Source organism: Suncus etruscus, chromosome 1 (assembly GCF_024139225.1).
Source record: "Suncus etruscus isolate mSunEtr1 chromosome 1, mSunEtr1.pri.cur, whole genome shotgun sequence".
NCBI classification, from domain to species: Eukaryota; Metazoa; Chordata; class Mammalia; order Eulipotyphla; family Soricidae; genus Suncus; species Suncus etruscus.
This window is the reverse complement of record NC_064848.1, coordinates 95,311,119-95,329,862: the sequence shown is the minus strand read 5'-3', so window position 1 is coordinate 95,329,862 and position 18,744 is coordinate 95,311,119. Positions and strand designations below refer to the sequence as shown.

The 18,744-nt window shown below is 34.0% G+C and overlaps 1 protein-coding gene across 1 annotated transcript in view; it reads left to right on the top strand.

Annotated features, from left to right (window-relative positions):
- Positions 1 to 18,744, top strand: part of THSD7A (thrombospondin type 1 domain containing 7A) — a 320,868-nt gene that overhangs the window by 227,183 nt on the left and 74,941 nt on the right. Inside the window, exons 10-11 of the mRNA XM_049776115.1 lie at positions 8,079 to 8,211; positions 11,067 to 11,170. Of these exons, the coding sequence (XP_049632072.1) occupies positions 8,079 to 8,211; positions 11,067 to 11,170 (237 nt within the window). The remainder of the gene's footprint in view (positions 1 to 8,078; positions 8,212 to 11,066; positions 11,171 to 18,744) is intronic.

Genomic DNA, 18,744 nt, shown 5'->3' with positions numbered 1-18,744 from the left:
AGTCCAGAAACTTTTACTTAACTGTTGATTAGTTAGTTGCTTTGTTCTGATTTTTTTTAAGTATAGTAATTTTTATGTGTCTAAAAGAATCGCTGTATTTTCTCCAGTATTTTTAACTACTTAATGCACCAAGTAGCCATGGAACCAGATTAGCTACAGAGTCTACTGAAGCCGCAGGGATAAGAACAAAGGAAAGAGAAAAATAGTCAAGTCGTAAATCTGCCAACAATTTAACATGCTGTGAGGCATTTACAAGTTGGGAATATGTACCCAGTTTAGTTTTGGGAGGTGTATTTTGCTTTTTTGGGTCTTTGTTATTTATAGAGACACTTTAATAACCATGGTAGATTTTTTGCCATGACATTTTGCCATAAATTTATTATTTAACCGCAGGATAGAATCTTTTCTCTTTGCTACTGAGAAAGGTAACAACATCCTAGAGGCAATTTACACAATAATAGCAAATTTCTCTCAATATCAGAAGTTATACAGCCTTCTGCTTTTTTATTTTTTTGCTGTCTTAACAAATAGTTTTTATAATTGCTTTTATTTTATTTATGCTACTTGACTCATAGAGATACAGTTAATAATCAACTTTGACAACTATTTTAAGTAGCCCAAACTTATTTGAATCCTCAAGATATATGTAGTTATAAATTGTATAAAGAATTGGTTTTCTGCTATTGCCATTTATATGGGTGAAACATAAGTTCTTTCTTTGTTTCAGTTTATTTATCCATGAAATTTTAGGTAAGATCAACCACAACTAAATAAAATATTTTTATTTAAAAGAAATTTTAAGGCAGCCTTTGGAATAAAAGGAATTAAAAGAATTAATTGTAAACTTACTAATGGCATTAAATTTACAAACAAACCAAGGTTATTTTTGTTTGTTTGGGGGACCATATCTGACACTGCTCAGAGCTTACTCTAAGCTCAGAGATCAGTCCTGGCAGGGCTTGGGAGACCATATGAGGGTGGAAGCCAGGTCGGCTGAATGCAAGGCAATCACCTTACCTTCTGTATAATCAGTATAGCCTCACAAAGCAATGTTATTGTCTAATGTGCTTTTCCATATCTTCTTGCCTTATGCAATTATTTTGTTCAAAATTATCTTTGGTTGCTAGCAATAAAATCATAATTTTCTTGGTGTTAATATTTATAGATTTGGTCATTCATAACTATATCAAATTGATATGCTTGCAAAGTTTAGTCTTGATATTTTTTATTTTGGGGGTTGTTTGAGATAGGACCATTTACTAATAATTTCTAAATATATATAGTCACCTTTAAAAGTATAATTGAGCAAAAAAAGTGAAAAAAATTCTTAGCTAATTGGATATTTCCTTGTATTGTGTAAAATGTTTTATTTATTTTTAGTAAAATATTTTAAAATAAAAATTGACTTGGTAAACCATTTGAAAGAAAAATATTAAAACAGAAAAGATTTAATTAAATTGATATTGTGATAGTAATTCATTAAAAATAAATCAAGTAAATCTTTCTCATGTTTATATCTTCATTGGAAAATAATATGGGATAATAGAAAGTATCTAAAATAAAAGAAAAAATGACTAACTTATTCATAAAAATACCACACTTAAAATCAAGTAGTGTTATTTTAATGACTTTTATGTTAATGACATGACTTTAAAACAGTGTAAAGAAATTTACTCATCTCTTACTTTCATAAAAAATTAAATTTTATGTGAAAGTGGTGATAACAAAATTTAGGGCACTTAAAATTAGCATATGAAAAACTATAAACACCATGTTAGTGATATTGATAATAATCTGTATATAAAAGTTACTGAGCTTCTTATTTATTTGTGCTTATACATAAATGAAACATTGTATCCTTGTAGAGAAGATATAGCTCCTGATTTCAACAAAAAAATTTAATCTCACTTAAAATATAGAAATTTTTTTTTTATTTTTGGTGGGGTCCACACCCAGTGATGCTCAGAGATTACTATAATTTAGGCAAAACTCTTTGGTCTCTTGACTGGGATGTTTGTTAGCTAGTCAGGAGCAGAAAATCCATCTGTTTGTTCTATTTTATAGAGCTATTTGGAGTCCCTATATAACAAAGGCTTTTGAAAATGCTAAACCAAACACTCAGACTTACAGACAATAATTATAGTTGTGTAACTGCGGAAATAAGAAAGTCTAGTGGGTAGAAGAAAGGATTTCCTTTGGACTATATTACTTGGAAACTTTGCTGACCTGGAGAAACCCTATCTACTGTACACTGCAAAACTAAAAATAAGGTTGAAGTTGTTAGAGGAAACTGTTCTTTTGTTGCAAGAAAAATAATTCAATGGCATGTGGTTAGCTTTCACACTGTATGAAGTGGAAACAATCCAAGCTTCATTAAAAGTACACTGGCATCTGCACATAACTAAAAGTTCTAACCAAAGTTTAATATTTAAAGATAGACAATAGTAACAGAAAATTCAAAGAAGTGACTCTTTTCAACTTAATGCTTCAGGTAAAGACTCAATTTTACAAGAGATTTGATGTTCTGAGTGTAGAGAGCTATGTTCCTTTCTAAATTAATATTAAAGAGATTAAAAATTAGATTATAATATGCAGGAAAAGAAATGGGATCTCGCAGCATTTCAGGAAGAATAAGAAGTTTTTAAATTATTATTCTATGTTGTAGCTACACAGTTTAAGACATTTGAAGTTTTTATAAAAATAATTTTATTTCCACTCTGAAGCCATAATTAATGTAAAGTGAGTTATCAAAATCTTTGTATATATACATATATAGTGAAAACTTGAAGAGGATGTGATGAGGTCACATATTTTTTATTAGTGCATTAAGTGATATATTTGATCTCAAGTCAATTAATAAAGTAGAATGGTAACACTGATATTTGATTACTGCTCCAAATATTTGAGTACCTTGCTTTTGTACATGGTTTTACTCGTGAGCTTCATTGAACCCAGGAGTTTTATAGAACTCATTGTTCCCTGTAGTTGCTAGAACCTTGTTCTCAGTCCCATGTTTATTTCTTTCCTGAAGGTTTAGAAACATTGGAGAGGACCAACTAATAATTGGCATAAGATTTACTTCTGTGGTAGAGAGAATAAAAGACCTGAGCCTCTTTACTTTTTCGTCATTAAAAATCAATCAGGGAAAGAAATAGTATAAGAGTTAACTCTCCTATCTTACACATAACTTACCCCCCATTTAATCCTGATAATGCATGTGGTCACCTGAGCGCAAAACCCAACTCTGAACACTACCATGTTTGGCCCAATTCCTCCAAAACCAAAAAATATTTTCCATCTCCCAGTGCTGAGCAAATAAGCAGATTGGTCTGTTAGTTTGCATGTTAGTAAAAGTTGTAAAGGAAAAGGAAAAAAAAAACAAAAGGCAAATTAAGAAATGGAGATAATTAGCAAATGGGCAATTTGGAAAAAAAAACAGGTAAAAAAGTTTTATTAAGGAAATTAAAGAAAAGTTCAGGTTCTTCAATTGAAATCAAAACTAAATCTGAGATTCTGGTTAACAAAAGATAAGAAGTGTAGATAGGAAACAAAAATTTTCTTACTCTGAATTACTAATAGAATTTGTAATCTTGGCATTGGCAAGCCATTGGCAATATAAAGGATGGAAAATACATTAGCAATTCAATTTAAGTCTTATTAGATTTTTTTCTAGAAGATATTTAGTACATAAAAATTGAAGCTGACATTCAAACTATAATTAAAAAGTCCATGATAATATTTTCACTTACTTTAATTCTCTACTACTTACTACTTTCAGTCCCTAAATCCCTACTCCATTATCAGATGTTTTTCAATTATTCACTAAAATAGTTAAGTCAGTCTTTAATAGTATAAGTTTTCCCACAATGGCAGTACTCCTATAAAGTCACTCATGTACCCTAGAAATTTAATTGGTATGAGACTCAAAGGATCATTTATTCCACTAAATATCAAATGCATCACAGTTCCTTAGAAAACCATAAAAATTAGATTACCAATACCATCTCCAAAAATTCTATTTTAGTACTTCTTAGCATTTTCTAAGTATTATGGTTCTGATTTTAATTAATTAATTTATATTTATTTATTTATTTAATTTTGGTTTTTGGGTCACACCTGGTAGCGCTCAGGGGTAGCGCTCAGGGGTTCCTCCTGGCTCTATGCTCAGAAATCACTCCTAGCAAGCTCAGGGGACCATATGGGATGCCGGGATTCGAATCGCCGATCTTCTGAATGCAAGGCAAATGCCTTATCTCCATGCTATCTCTCTGGCCCCCTGATTTTAATTTTTAAAGAAATTTCCTACATAGTTAGACAGGAATGACTAATCTGATAATTTTCCATTTCACTATAGGAACATCACATTGCATTGCTAACAATAAGTACTCAAAATTGTGATAGTCAAGTCATATTTTTGTTTTACAAAATTGTTAATAGTGAGTTTCACGCACAAAATAATCCAGCATCACACTCTCTGAAAGACTGTCTGCCTCCAAATATTCCTGTTAATTTAAAAATGTAAACATTTAAATATCCTGGGATTAAGAGAATGTATGCTCACCAGTAAAACACTATTAAAATCACTACTTGGGAAATTATTTTATAAATATAGTCATGTCCTATATCTCTTCAACCTTACAGTAGACATATTGAGAAATGCTTTCCCAAAATCAGATTTTATATACAACTTGAAATACTAAAAAATTTGGGCCTGCAAAGTTGAAGAGGTCAGACCAGCATGGCTGCAAATGTCTTCATTTCTTTAGTGAGCCCCAGCACAACACATAAGAAACCCCAACATACTTCAAAGTTACAATTAAAAACAATGCTGAACCACGCCATGCTTAGTAAATGAATATGATAGTTCTGAAGACCCAGTTAGCTTCGGCCATGTATTTAGTTTCTCTGATAAGGAGTTTAGAGAGGGAATGTTGAGGATGTTCAAAGAACTCAAAGAAACATCCATTCCATTCCATGAAAACTAATTGGAAGTCCTCCAACAGAGTAGCAGCTACAGAGGATAGAATCAATGAGCTGGAAGATAAGCTGCATAATACCTCCATGCAACATAAGAGCCTTAATATAAATCAACAGAAGATGGAAAAAAATCCTCAAAATAAGTAAACATACAATAGAACTCTAGGATAAATACCACAGAAACAACATAGCATAAGGGGCGGAGTGGTAGCATAGCGGTAGGGGATTTCCCTTGCACGTGGCTGACTAGGACAGACTACGGTTGGATACCCCAGAGTCCCATATGGTCCCCCAAGCCATATGGGACACAAAGCCAGGTGTAACCCCTGAGCATCACCGAGTGTGGTCAAAAACAAAACAAAACAAAAAACAAACAAAAGTAACATTAGGGTCTCTGTGACCCAGTAAGAAAACCCCGAAGAAGAATCAACTATCAAGGACTTCATTGCTATGAAGTTCCCGGAGCTGTAGAGTGCATGTACCACCATACTGGATGCCCAAAATAGTACCAGCTAAAGGATACCCAAATAAAAGAAAAAATATTAAGCTACTTTATATAAATAATATTGTCAACATGATTATCTTTAAGATAAATACTAAGTAAATTCCATTGGTATTTAACCATAATTTTTATTTATTATAATGATTATTGCTATTTTTAATTTTGAAGTTTATTTTATAAAGCTAATCTCATGTATTCTCCATTTTAGGTACTTACCCTTTCATAACCTGAATGTGTAATTTCATTTTGCCTATTATAAGACCTGATATTTTTATACAGAAAAAAAAATTGAGTAGATTTCCTAATTTATTAAATGGCAAGTATATTAGAATGATAACAAAAACGTAATAGCATTGTACAACTTAAAGGAAAAAGTCTCTTAAAAACCTGAATATTGAATTATTCCATGACCCTGAAATGTTTTATCCTATGTATGTAACTCCAAAGAATTGAAAACAGGAACTCAAATGTATGTACCTGCATAGAAGCTCTAGTCATAGCCAAAATTAGAAGAAAAAAAAAAAACACTCTTTGTCCATTAATGTATGAATGAATCAACAAATTGTGGTTTATACATACAGTGAAACACTATTTGCTCTTGAAAGGAAAGAAGGTCAGATACATGCAAAATGTAGAACAATCTTGGAATCAGTAAGCTAAAAGAAAGAAGGCAGAAGTAAACAATGATTCCATTTATAACAAATGTCCAAGTAGGTAAAGTTATAGGGATGGAAAGCATATTGGTCATTACCAGGAGCTTGGGGAGGAGAAGCAACTGCATAATGGATCTGATGTTTTCTTTGGGGATAGTGTAAATGCTTCAGAAATAAGTGAATAGAAATGGTCACTGCATATTATGAATGCCCTAAATGTTACTAAATTATTCATTGTAAATGATTAAATTAATTTTATGTGAATATTTCCACTGGAAATAGAAATATTTTCTAAGATGTTCAAAGGTATTAGTAGGAATATCAGGAAGAAAAGAACTTTGTGAAGAAATCTAGGAAACATTTAAAATTTGTTGTGCTATTTTGATAGCTTTACCATTCTTCACCCCTCCTCCATTTGTCTTAAAATCATATTATCAACTTTGACTAATAAAAGAGCTAAGTATCCTTAAAGATACAGTAGCATTCTCACTTTATAGGGAGTATGGATGGGCAGAACATGAAAATCAAAACCAGAAAGTAGTTTTATTTTATTCAGAGCACGATTACCTTTTGAGTAAGCAACAGTGGAATCTTGAAAGTAAATTTTTACAACAAACCATTTTTTTTTTCAGTCTTTATGTGTCCTGAACTCTCCCCACCTCTCAATCTCTACTACTTCACCCTCAATGGAAGACTAGTGGCTAATTTAATTAGATAAAAAACAAAAACAACAACAAAAAAAAACAAAAACAAAAACAAAACAGGAATTGGGCCCGGAGAGATAGCACAGCGGCGTTTGCCTTGCAAGCAGCCGATCCAGGACCAAAGATGGTTGGTTCGAATCCCGGTGTCCCATATGGTCCCCCGTGCCTGCCAAGAGCTATTTTCTGAGCAGACAGCCAGGAGTAACCCCTGAGCACTGCCAGGTGTGGCCCCCCCAAAAAAACCAGGAATTTTAGGGGCCGGAGTGACAGCACAGCGATAGGGCGTTTGCCTTGCACACTGCTGACCTGGGACGGACCTCAGTTTAATCCACAGCATCCCATATGGTCCCCATAGCCTGCCAGGAATAATTTCTGAGCAAAGAGTTAGGAATAACCCCTGAGCACTGACAGGCCTGGCACAAAAACCAAAAAAAAAAAAAAATCAATAAAACCAGAAATTCTTGCTCTGCATACTTTATCTTTTCCAATATCCTATTGGTATGATAGTATGTATTTATCCTACATACTCCAAGTATGTAGTCTACTTTATGTTTAAAGGAATGAATTTTCCTTTAGAAAAGATATAAAGTGTCCTGCAATATCAGGACATAATTGACAAGTGTAGTGTATCAATAGGACACAGAGGAGAGCAGACTGCAGCAATCAGAAACCCTAGCTTTTAAAATGGGCCTGAGTAGACATCTTAGACTTTTTCTACAAACGATACATGACTGGAATAATTTATAACCTACGTATCTTCAAATAAATGAATAATGAAATAAAATCTCAGATTAAAAATTTGAATATATTCTCCTAAAAAAGATTCATTAGATGTGAATGTGTCCCACGTGGTGAAATGATCTATGTGAGATGGCATGAAAATAAACTTATAGTAGAGGAAAAGAAATTAATTAATTTCTTAATTAATTAGATCTGACATATTTCTCAAGGGAAAGAAACCTACACAAGAGCAATTACTTTGTAACCTGCATTAGAAAAGCTAGTGAACTATGGAACTGCTTTCTCCATCTTTCATATTTTTTAAATATAAATTGATTGAATTCTCAATATATGCAGTCTTCGGGCAATTGAAGAGGGCATTGAATTAGTTGAGACTACTCTTTCAGGGATGTCAAAGCATATGTAGCTGGAGGCCATGTAGTTTCTTCACACACAGGTGGTGATATTTGAAGATTCTTTCATTGGTGCAGAGTACAGAGGTTAAAGGCTGCTTCATTCCAGGGGACTCTCGGGTCAAGAAGCAGTCTCGGCACCGAGTCATCATTCAGCTGCCAGCCAATGGAGGCCACGACTGCATGGATCCCCTCTATGAAGAGAAGTCCTGTGAGGCTCCTCCAGTGTGCCAAAGTTACAGGTAACAGAGTTCTAGGGAAAGCACTGAGTATGATGCATAGAGAAAATCTTGAGAGTTCTTATTATGCACAATGAGAAAAGGAAGTCAATGATGTCTTGCCAGATCTATATATTCAGAGATGTGTATGGTTGGATGTGTGTTCTCTTGCTTTGTAAGGCCAGCTGTTTTACTACTGAAATTAGCTCCAGGAAGTCAATTATTTATGTAAATACTCAAACTATGTATTACTATATTCAGGAATTTGGATAAATTTCATAAATTAACATAAGCTCTGAGATGTGTAGACTAGTGGTTAATAGGAAATGCATTTGCTTTAGGAAGCAATTCTTTTACACTTAGACTCAAATATCGCAGTATTCATGATTATTCACTTACTGAATATAAATCGCATATTTAAAGGCCGGCTGCGGGCCACAAAATGTTGTACGGAGGGCTGCAACAACTCGTGGGCCGCGAGTTTGAGACCCCTAATAGAGAATGAGCCTAGACATTGATCTCTAGCTCTAGAGCATAAACACTGTGTTCGTCATAAACATTGGCATTGTGACTCATAAAACTATATCTATATCCCAGGCATATTAGTAAAATCATCTGTTTATTTGTGGTTAACTCAAATAATACTTATAAATAGTATCAAAACTATGAAGCTACTATCATTATATTGATAATGATTAGAGAATGGTTTCCTCATAATCACCAAATAAAAGTCCTAATTGAATATAGTTTGTCATTGTAATACTGACAATAAATAAAATATGATATCAGTTGATGAACCATATGATCATAGAATATCAATTTAGAATAAAGGTTAGAAAACTTTACCTCTTAACATTTACTTCTGAGATAACAGCGTGCTAACATGGTGGATAGTTATTAGTCCAAATGTTTATTTGAAGTTTTTGTTTACATTAAGTGTATTGTTTTTAAAATTAAAAGTTATGAGTTATCCTGCCTATATTGATAAACAAAACATCATAGTTATGCTTTCTTATTTTCATTGAATTAAATGGAATACCACTGTTTAAAAACTCTGCTTAAATGGAATGCATAACTTTGAGACTATCTGGTACAACTCTTGGCATCCTTAATCACTGAAAAGTCTTTAGAGTTAATTCCTGTAAAATTTTATATAAATTAACTATCTTATCCATAGAAGTATTTTATGTTTATATGAGTTTTAAAATACCTGACAGAGATCTAAATAAAATTTGGGTAAGACTGAGAGCTCTCTCAAATAAGTTCCAATTTTCAGTAGTCAAATTCATGTTTCCTTGCCTCTTTATATGATTTGTCAGGTACTATTTCCATAAAAATTTTCATTGAATCTCCTTGAGATACACAGCGACAAGGTTGATAAATATTGAGTTTCAGTCATGCAATGTCCAAAACCCATATCTTACCAATTCACATTTCCCTCCACCAATGTCCTTAGTCTCCCTCATGCCCTTCACCCTGCCAGCTTCTATGGCATATATTTTCCTTCTCCTCATCCTCCTCTTCCACTTTCTTTTCTTCCTCCTCCTCTTCCTCTTCTTCCTCCTCCTCCTCCTCCTCCTATTACTACTACTACTACTACTACTACTACTACTACTACTACTACTACTACTCTTCCCTCTTCTCTCTTCTTCTTTCTTCTTCCTCTTGTTATTGTTCTTGTTCTTCTTACTTCTCCCTCCTGTTCTTATGGCTCTTATTCTTATTCTTGATCTTCCTCTTCTTTTCTCTTTCTCTCTCTTTCCTCCTCTCACTCTCCCCTCTCTCTTTCTCTTACTTAATCTCTTTTCTTTTTCCCTTTAAGGCATTGTGGTTTTCCATATTGTTACTGAAGGGGTACCATGAATATCACTTTATCTCCTTTTGGCATCCAATTCTTGTTCAAAGTGATAATTTCAAACTTTTATTGTCATAGTGGTTCACTCTCTGCCCTAACTAAACCCACCAACTTTTTGTGGCAAACTTCCTATCATAGATTAGTCCTCCTGACCATCTGTTCTACTGTCTTTGGGTATTATTACCATACCATCTTCCTTTTTTTATATCTTACAAGTGAGAATGATTATTCCATGTATATTCTTTTCCCTCTGACTCATTTGGCTCAGCATAATTGAGTTGTTTCCAGATTTTGGCTATTATGAATAGTACTGCAATGAACATAGGGGTTCATTTGCCTTTTTTGTGATGCCTTTGTAATGTTGTATTTTGGGACCCCTAGGTTATATTCCCAGGAGCAGTACTGCTGGGTTATATGGAACACACGTTTTTTTTTGAATATCCATCTTATTTTCTCAATTGTCTGGGTCAATCTACATTCCCACAAGCAATAAATGAGAGTTCTTTTCTCCCACATCCATCCCAGAACTGGTTGTTCTTTTCTTTTTGTTGTGATTCAGATGATATCTCATTGATTATTTGATTTGCATCTTTCTGATGCTTAATAATATAGGTAATAATTTATGTATCTTTTGGTCCCTTTTTGAAGGGCTATAATATTTCCTTGCAAATCTCTATCAGTGTTTTATATATCTATATATTGTTGTCATGTACCTTCATCAAAGCCCTAACAAGTGGGCATTGGGTAAATAATTTCTTTCAATCCATAGACAATCCTTTTTTATCACAGTCTTCATTTTCTTTATGGTGCCAAAGATTCTTCATTTAGTGTAGTCCCATTTGTTTATCTTTGGTTCCACTTGCTTGATCAGTGGTGTTTCATCTTTAAGATGCCTTTAGCTTTATGGGCAGTTCTGTCTATGTTCGTTATGTTTTCAGGTCTGATATCAATGTCTCTAATCTATTTTTTTGACTATTTCATCTGGCATTTTGTTTCTCTTTCATAGACATTATTTTTCTTATAGGTGGAAGACTCACAAATGGCGCAGGTGCCAGTTAGTCCCTTGGAATGTGCAACAGAATAGCCCTGGGGCACAAGAGGGCTGTGGGCCTGGAAGACAAGCAAGAGGTAAGAGGCCTTATTCCATAGCTGATTTACTTTTTCACTTTGATGACATCATTAATTTAATTAGTTTGATGTATGTATCACTTTGAGGCCATACTTAGCAAATATAGAAGAGTAGATCTGAATCTACTTTCAGCCAGATTCCCTAGTACTTAAACACAGAACTCTTTTCATTTTTCATTGACAATTTGTTTTTTGATGCTGCTTCACATTTTCTTTAGTTAAATACTGTGGCCATTCAAACTTGGAAAATAATCAGACCAATTTCTTCAAATGGCTATTTCTGCAGCTACATTTTTATTTTTGTCATCATTGAAGTTTGGGAGGGGAAATGGCATGCCATTTTATTTTGTCACCTTAACTATCATTAGGGTATTAACATTTTAATTCCTTGTTTATATGTATGAAAGGTATGCATAAAATATATTATAATTGGCTAGATTGCTTAACAAATATCAACAATGACATCATTTATATTGTCACAATTATACCCAATTCTGTTCTTATTCAGTACTAATTGTTAGTTGACAGATTTATGTACTTGAACTATGCCATGTGTGAATTGCAATCTGTCTGCATTACTAGATAACATGAAATTTTGCTGATGTGACAGATAGAAATATTTATAATTTTCCATTATTATTAACTGGATGTTATGAAATATACTTAAATTTAAAAATTGGGCTATGTTAAAACGTGTAGAAATTTCAGTATTTAGGGAATAGATGATTGATGTTACTCATGCTAACTTTTAAGCTATATTTAAGGTATATTTTATACTATTGACATAAAATCTTAATGTTAATTGAATAAAGGCATCTCTTTTTAGTTCATCAAAGCATGTTTTTTCTCTACTTTGTAGTTAGGTGCTCAGAATTCTTTTTTACTTATTAGACCTTGAACACTCTCTTCTTTAAGGTGAAAAAATAGGGTTTTTAATTTTAAATTAAAGAACTTTTTCATCAAAATATTCTATTTTTATAATATTGAATATTACAATAATGTCTTACGTTTGAAATATTTAATTTATAAATTAAACTAAATACTGATTTTTAGAAAATTATTTTTGCATAATTTTAATATGTATCTACTTTCAACTTCAGAATAAAAATTCCCTTTAGATTATTGAGACTTGGGTATTTAGAATGAAAGTCATTCACTCCATTTCATAATCCCCATTAAGACATTGTTTGATATGAAGCATTATAGCCTTTCAAAGCTAATTTTTCATGAAATTGTTATACTTGCAGACATTTTTTATCTGTATACAGAGTCTATACTGAAAATAAGTATAAGTTTAGGAATCAGAAAACTATTTTAAGTCATTTTTTTATTAATCTGCATGCCAGAAAAAGGAAACTATGTTAATATTGTTTAATATGGCCTACAATTCAGGAAAGGTAATAATCTTACCCAGAAGGGGGGAAAACCTCATTGTTTAACAAAGATTTTATAATTGTAAAGTGTAAGGATCTTTAAAGTCACAGTCTGAGAGAGAGAGAAAGTGAGAGAGAGAGTGAGAAAAAGTGTGAGAGAGAGCGAGAGTGGTTTTCTTTCTCTCCTTTCTGAGCCACGGTTTATTTAGCTGAAAACCAACAACAAAAAGAGGTTAGACAAAATGATGTTCTATTGTTTTTTCTAATTTTCACATTTTTACATTCAATACAAAATGATCTCCAGGAACCAAAGTGTGAAATAAAATAAGGTAAAATTGATGAAAATCATACATTTATAAATACCAGTGGATAAATGTTGAGACATAGTAGAAGCATCACATGTGAAAATTATTCCAGTTCCATTGTACTTATAGTCTGTGCAACCTTCATTCAGTAATCTTCTCTCTCATACTCTCTTTCTCACTCTCTCTCTCACTCTCTCTCTCTCTCTCGCTCTCTCTCTCAGACTGTGACTTTAAAGATCCTAACACTTTACAATTATAAAATCTTTGTTAAACAATGAGGTTTTCCCCCTCCTTCTGGGTAGATCATTACCCTTCCTGAATTGGTCTGTAAGCCATATTAAACAATATCAACATCTTTTCCTTTTTTGACATGCTCTCTAAAATCATGTTCTCTATGATTACCAGAAATCATTTGATTTTCAGCTATCCAGGTGAAGTAATAAGGGCTGTCAGGAAATTCAGTGGTAGGAATGACCAAAATAATGTATTTTAGCATACAATAGAAAAATAATTTTAAACTTGTTGGTAGATAGTATAGCAGAAAAAAATGAACAAATCAGAAAGATCATATAATGATCATATGTTCTTCTACGTGTTGTGGTGGAATTCATTGGCTATATGATGCAGGCACCACTCTCCTCTGGCTCCGCCCTTTCTGGATGGGCCGACTTGCCTCTAAGGGAGGGGAGTCCTCCGTGGATGAAGCCTCACACAGGATCAAATCTTAGGCCCGAGCACGCAGCAGAGAAGACAGTCCGGAGAGAAATGCTTGCTTCTGTGATCCAGCACGGTTCTTAGTGTGATTTTTTCTTCTTGTTGCGATGGTGTTCTTTTTCGCTCGCTCGCTGGGTAGCTTCAGAATGCAGTTTTTTTGGGGTTCACTTCCCAGGGCTCTGAGGAGAGTCTCAGGATTCAGAAAAGACAGAGAAGCACATGACAGGGCTCCCTTCAGGTCCTCAGCCCACTCGCTGGGTAGCTTCAGAATGCAGTTTTTGGAGGTTCGCTTTTCAGGGCTTTGAGGAGAGTTCCAAGGATTCAGAAAAGACAGAGAAGCACAGGGCAGGGCTCCCTTCAGGTCCTCAGTTTCCTCAGAAGAAGCACAGCCAGGCAGGGACTCCGCAAGTGAGTCAATCAGCACTTCACCTGGCAGTCCCCACGGTTAGCCACCTCTTACTCACCCGCTCGCTGGGTAGCTTCAGAATGCTCATATGTTCTTTAATTTCAATATTTCCAGTTTTAGACCTGCTTTTGTTTTATAAAGTAGTCTTAAATATGAAGGCAAGATATTTTGCAAAAGTATGCTTTACATTTTTTTTATCAGAGGTGATGGCAGCAGAGCCAATTGGAAATGCCAAAGGACTAATTTGAAATACAGAAAGGTAACTATAGAGATAACTAAATTCTCCAAAATGTATTATATTTAGAAGGAAGGATGGCTTTTGCCTTTACCTTAAATGTATTTTCTACTCTAATAATGTTTGCATTTGTGTATTTTGAGGCATTTCTTTTGATGTAAAGAACTTAATTAAGGGATACAGCTCAAGTGATGGGATCCCCAATATCATGTTCCTCATCCTCTAGACCGCACTAGATATTTCCAGGTGTTGGCCTGGTGGCTGCTGGACACCACAGGGTATTAACTTAAATGGTGCTAATTTAATTACTTTCTTGCTATGTCAAAAAATGACAATATGGGTTATACTCTATGATAGCTAATCTTATCATTTTATGCTTCTGAAGATAGAAATTCTTATATAACTTTATATAAGTATTAGTTAATATTAAAGGTCAGCAAGCAATACCCTGTATATCAAACCCAACTTAAGGTGTATTTCTTTATAAAATTAAAGTTTTATTAGACATAACCATGCACATTTCTTTATTTTTTTCTGTGGCAAAAATAAATTTAGTAGTTGTGATAGTAATCATATATTTTACAGGACCAAAAATATCTAACATCTATCTAAGCCTCAATTGGGGAAGGAAGAGGGAATTCTTAGTCTCTGGAACTACTACCAACTACTATCTGTGTCACTAAGCCAAATAGACCATGGTTTAGTACTCACTTTATGCTATTACTTTCTGTGAATAAATTTACATTTAAGTATGTACTTATAGAGTTTTTTTTATGTAATGTTCTAACACCACACTCTTCACTTCCACCAGAACATCCACTTCCACCAAAATGTCCACTTCACACCACCATTGTCTCCATGTTCTCCCCAACTTCATCCCTCTCTCCTATCTTGTACCCTCCACCCCTGCTATGATAAGCTAAGTTTTATAGTACAATTACCAGAGTTAGTTGCCTTTGTCCATTTGTTATCCCCTTACTATGTTTATATGTCTCCATATACTAGATGGATCATTCCACGCCTTTTATTCTGATTAACATCACTCATCATGATACCCTAAGATCCATCCTCAATAAAAGCAAATTGCATAAGTCTGTGTTTTCTTACAACAAGGTAGCATTACGTTGTGTATAATACATATAGTATACCATGGATATTTTAATCCAGTATCTGTTCTTGGGAACTAGACTTGTATAGTTTCCAGATTTGAGCTATCATAAATAGTACCACGAGTAGTGCAAATGTCTTTTCAGGAGGTTTGTTACCCTTAGGATAGATGCCCAGAGTGGAATTACTGAGTAGTACTAAATGCTGGGATTTTGAAAAGCTTCCCAGAAGATTAAACCAGTAAACATTCTCACTATCAGTGTGTGATGATTTCTTTTTCCCCACATTCATGACAGGTTTGGTTGTTTAAATTTTTTTAGATGTGTTCTAATGTCATCGGTATGTATTGATGTCTCACTGCTTTTATTTGTATTTTCTTGGTGATAAGTGATACAAAGCATATTTTCACATACCTATTGATCATCTAGATGCCTTGTTTGAAGAAATTTCTGTTCATAGCTTTTTCTCTTTTCTCGATTTTATTTATTTATTTATTTATTTATTTATTTATTTATTTATTTATTTATTTTGGTTTTTGGGTCACACCTGGCAGAACCCAGGGGTTACTCCTGGTTCTGTGCTCAGAAATCACTTCTGGTAGGCTCGGGGGGGGGGGGGGGGACAATATGGGATGCCAGGATTGAAACTACAGTCCATTCTAACTCAGCTGTGTGCAAGGCAAAAGCCTTTCTGCAGTATTATCTTTCTGGCCCCATTTTTTTTCATTTTTTGATGTTGATTGTTTTCTGAAGTTTTATGATTAAACACCATTTTTTTAATTTTATGTTTTTTTATTCTTTTTATAAAATTACACTTTAGCGACAATATTGAGGTTTTATAAAATATCCAGGTGAATTTATTTCAGTAACCACACTAATCTGTTAATTTCCCGATATCGTAATGCACAGGAAGAAAATGGATGGAATTAAAAAAAATAACTAGGTAGAATAAAGCAAAAGAGATTAAAGAAATTTTACACGGGCTAAGTTTTCTTTGTCTTATATATTTTACAAGCTGCCAACCAATGTCATTGTACTTTCATTTATCTAAGCTGTTATTTTAAATGCCTAAAATGAATTATGTTTAAATTATGTTTAAATTATTTCCTATAACTCCTAGTTAATTTGTGGTTTTGAATTTTTTGTACATATCTCCCAGAACCCTGTCATAAAATACTGATTACAATTTGTTAGTTTTTAAAATAGCTCATAAAATAAACTTAGCATTGTGATGTGTCTATGATAGTTCCTCAACGGCCTATTTGCTGTGATGCAGTTAATTAACCCTTCCAGATACCTAATGAGGAATCTAACTAACCTTGCTCAGTCTGTCTATGTTATTCCAGAGGGAGCTCATTATTATCTCCTACTAAGTCCTCATACGAGGACTTCACATCTATTACGAGTATCAAGGAGACTTGGAATCATTGGTAACTATTTAGGATCGATGAAAATAAAAGAACATGTTTTTCATTCTGCCAGAGTTATATTCGAAATCTGTAATTAGGAATGTAATTTGGCGAACTTTTCAGTGAAGATCTCTCTTATGCAGAAAAGGCCAGGATCATTTCATGCAACTCAGTAACAACTGGAGCCCCCTTGCATTATTTATAGGTTTGCTCTTATTTCTAACCACAATTAAGTCTCTTGGTAACTAGCTTCCACTCATATTAAGCTCTTACTTTTCATTTTACATGATTCATTCTCCTATTGCCATTTTTTTTCTTAATACTACAACAAAAGTCACTCAGCTAGCTAATCATTCAGTCAACTGATCATGTTTTGTCTCCAGTGCAAGCCAGATACTGTTGCTATGTGATAAACCATATTAATTTCCTTAAATTTAATAAACAAGTTATCAGAACTACTTGAGCTCTTTGTTAGACATAGCACATTAGCTTCAACTGTATTATGACACAGATTATTCTGCTTTCTGCAATAAACTCTGTTATGCACATTTTAGATCCAGTAATTTATTTCACACTGTTTATTCAAAGGAATTGGCAACATGGCTTTACATGCAGAGGGGTAATCTTCAGACCAATAGACCTGTTCCTTTGTACATCCTGAATAATAAAGGGTTTCACTCTTCCTCAAGGAAATGAAGATGAACCACTGCATTCTGAATTCTATTAGATTTTCTTCAGCACTGCATCAGTAGCCTGCTATTTATGTACTCTTATATGCATAACACGATTCCTGTGTCCTCTGAGCTCCAGCCAGTATTATCTATTCCCTTTCATTTCAGGGATGCTTATTATTCTCGTCTTCAAAATATAGCTCAAAATTCAGCTTACAAGAAATTTTTTTGTCCTGAACTCCTCTCATGCTCCTTAGTTTCTAATAATCTGGATACTTTATATTTATGGAATGTGTCAAGTTACACAAAAATAAAGAGACGAATAAGTACTAGTAGTATATACATCATTCACTCAAATATTTTTAGCAAGTTATCAACCTTACTTCAAAAGATCTGACAGGAGTATTTAACAGGGCTAGTGAAAAACTGAAGTGCTCAAGCATGTACCTAGTATGTTTAAAGGTCTAAGTTTGATTTCCCCATAGCTTATGGTCCTTCTTGAATACAGTTGGGTGTTCCTGCTACTAAATTAAAAAAAATTATTATATTATTTTAAAGTTGCTCCCAAATATGGCATATAATAATGTAATTATTTCACTATAATATTAGTATTTTTGGGCTGCAGAGATAGTACAGAGGCTAATACATTTACTTGGCACAAAATAAACCTTTTTATCCCTGTCATCCTATATGGTTCCCTGAGCATTTCCAGGAGAGATCCGTGAGCAAAGTCAGGATAAGTACAAGAGATATAGCCCATCCCTTTAAAGAAATAATTACTGGAACACAAAACTAACCCCCTGGGGCTGGAGCAGTTGTGCAGCAGTAAGATGTTTGCCTTGCAAGCCGCTGACCTAGGACTGACCGAAGTTCTATTCCCTGGCGTCCCATATGGTCCCCCAAGCCAGGGAGGGATTTCTGAGGGCATAGTCAGGAGTAACCCCTGAGTGTCAGTGGCCCAAAAACATACAAACAAACATACAAACAAACAAAAACATACAAACAAACAAACAAAAAACAACCCCCTGAGGGTTCTCTGGGGCTAGTCCTACCTTAGAGCGTTGGGATCACTTGTGCTTAGAAAACTTACAATACTAAGTGTTAAATTAATTATTTATTATAAAGTCCTAGTGGTGCATGGATGGTTGGTGAGGCCTTTCTCGGCCAGCCCGGCGCCTGCAGCCCCTATGGGCTGGCAGGTCTGTAGGTATCAGGTGATGGCAAAGAAATGATCCACAGTCAGTCAGATGATGTTTCAGGAGACATCAGCTTTATTACAAGGCCCTAACCACCATGTGTATATTTTTCACATGGTCTCTAAGCTAAGCTTTTTAAGCAGCCTCCTTCAGCTGCAC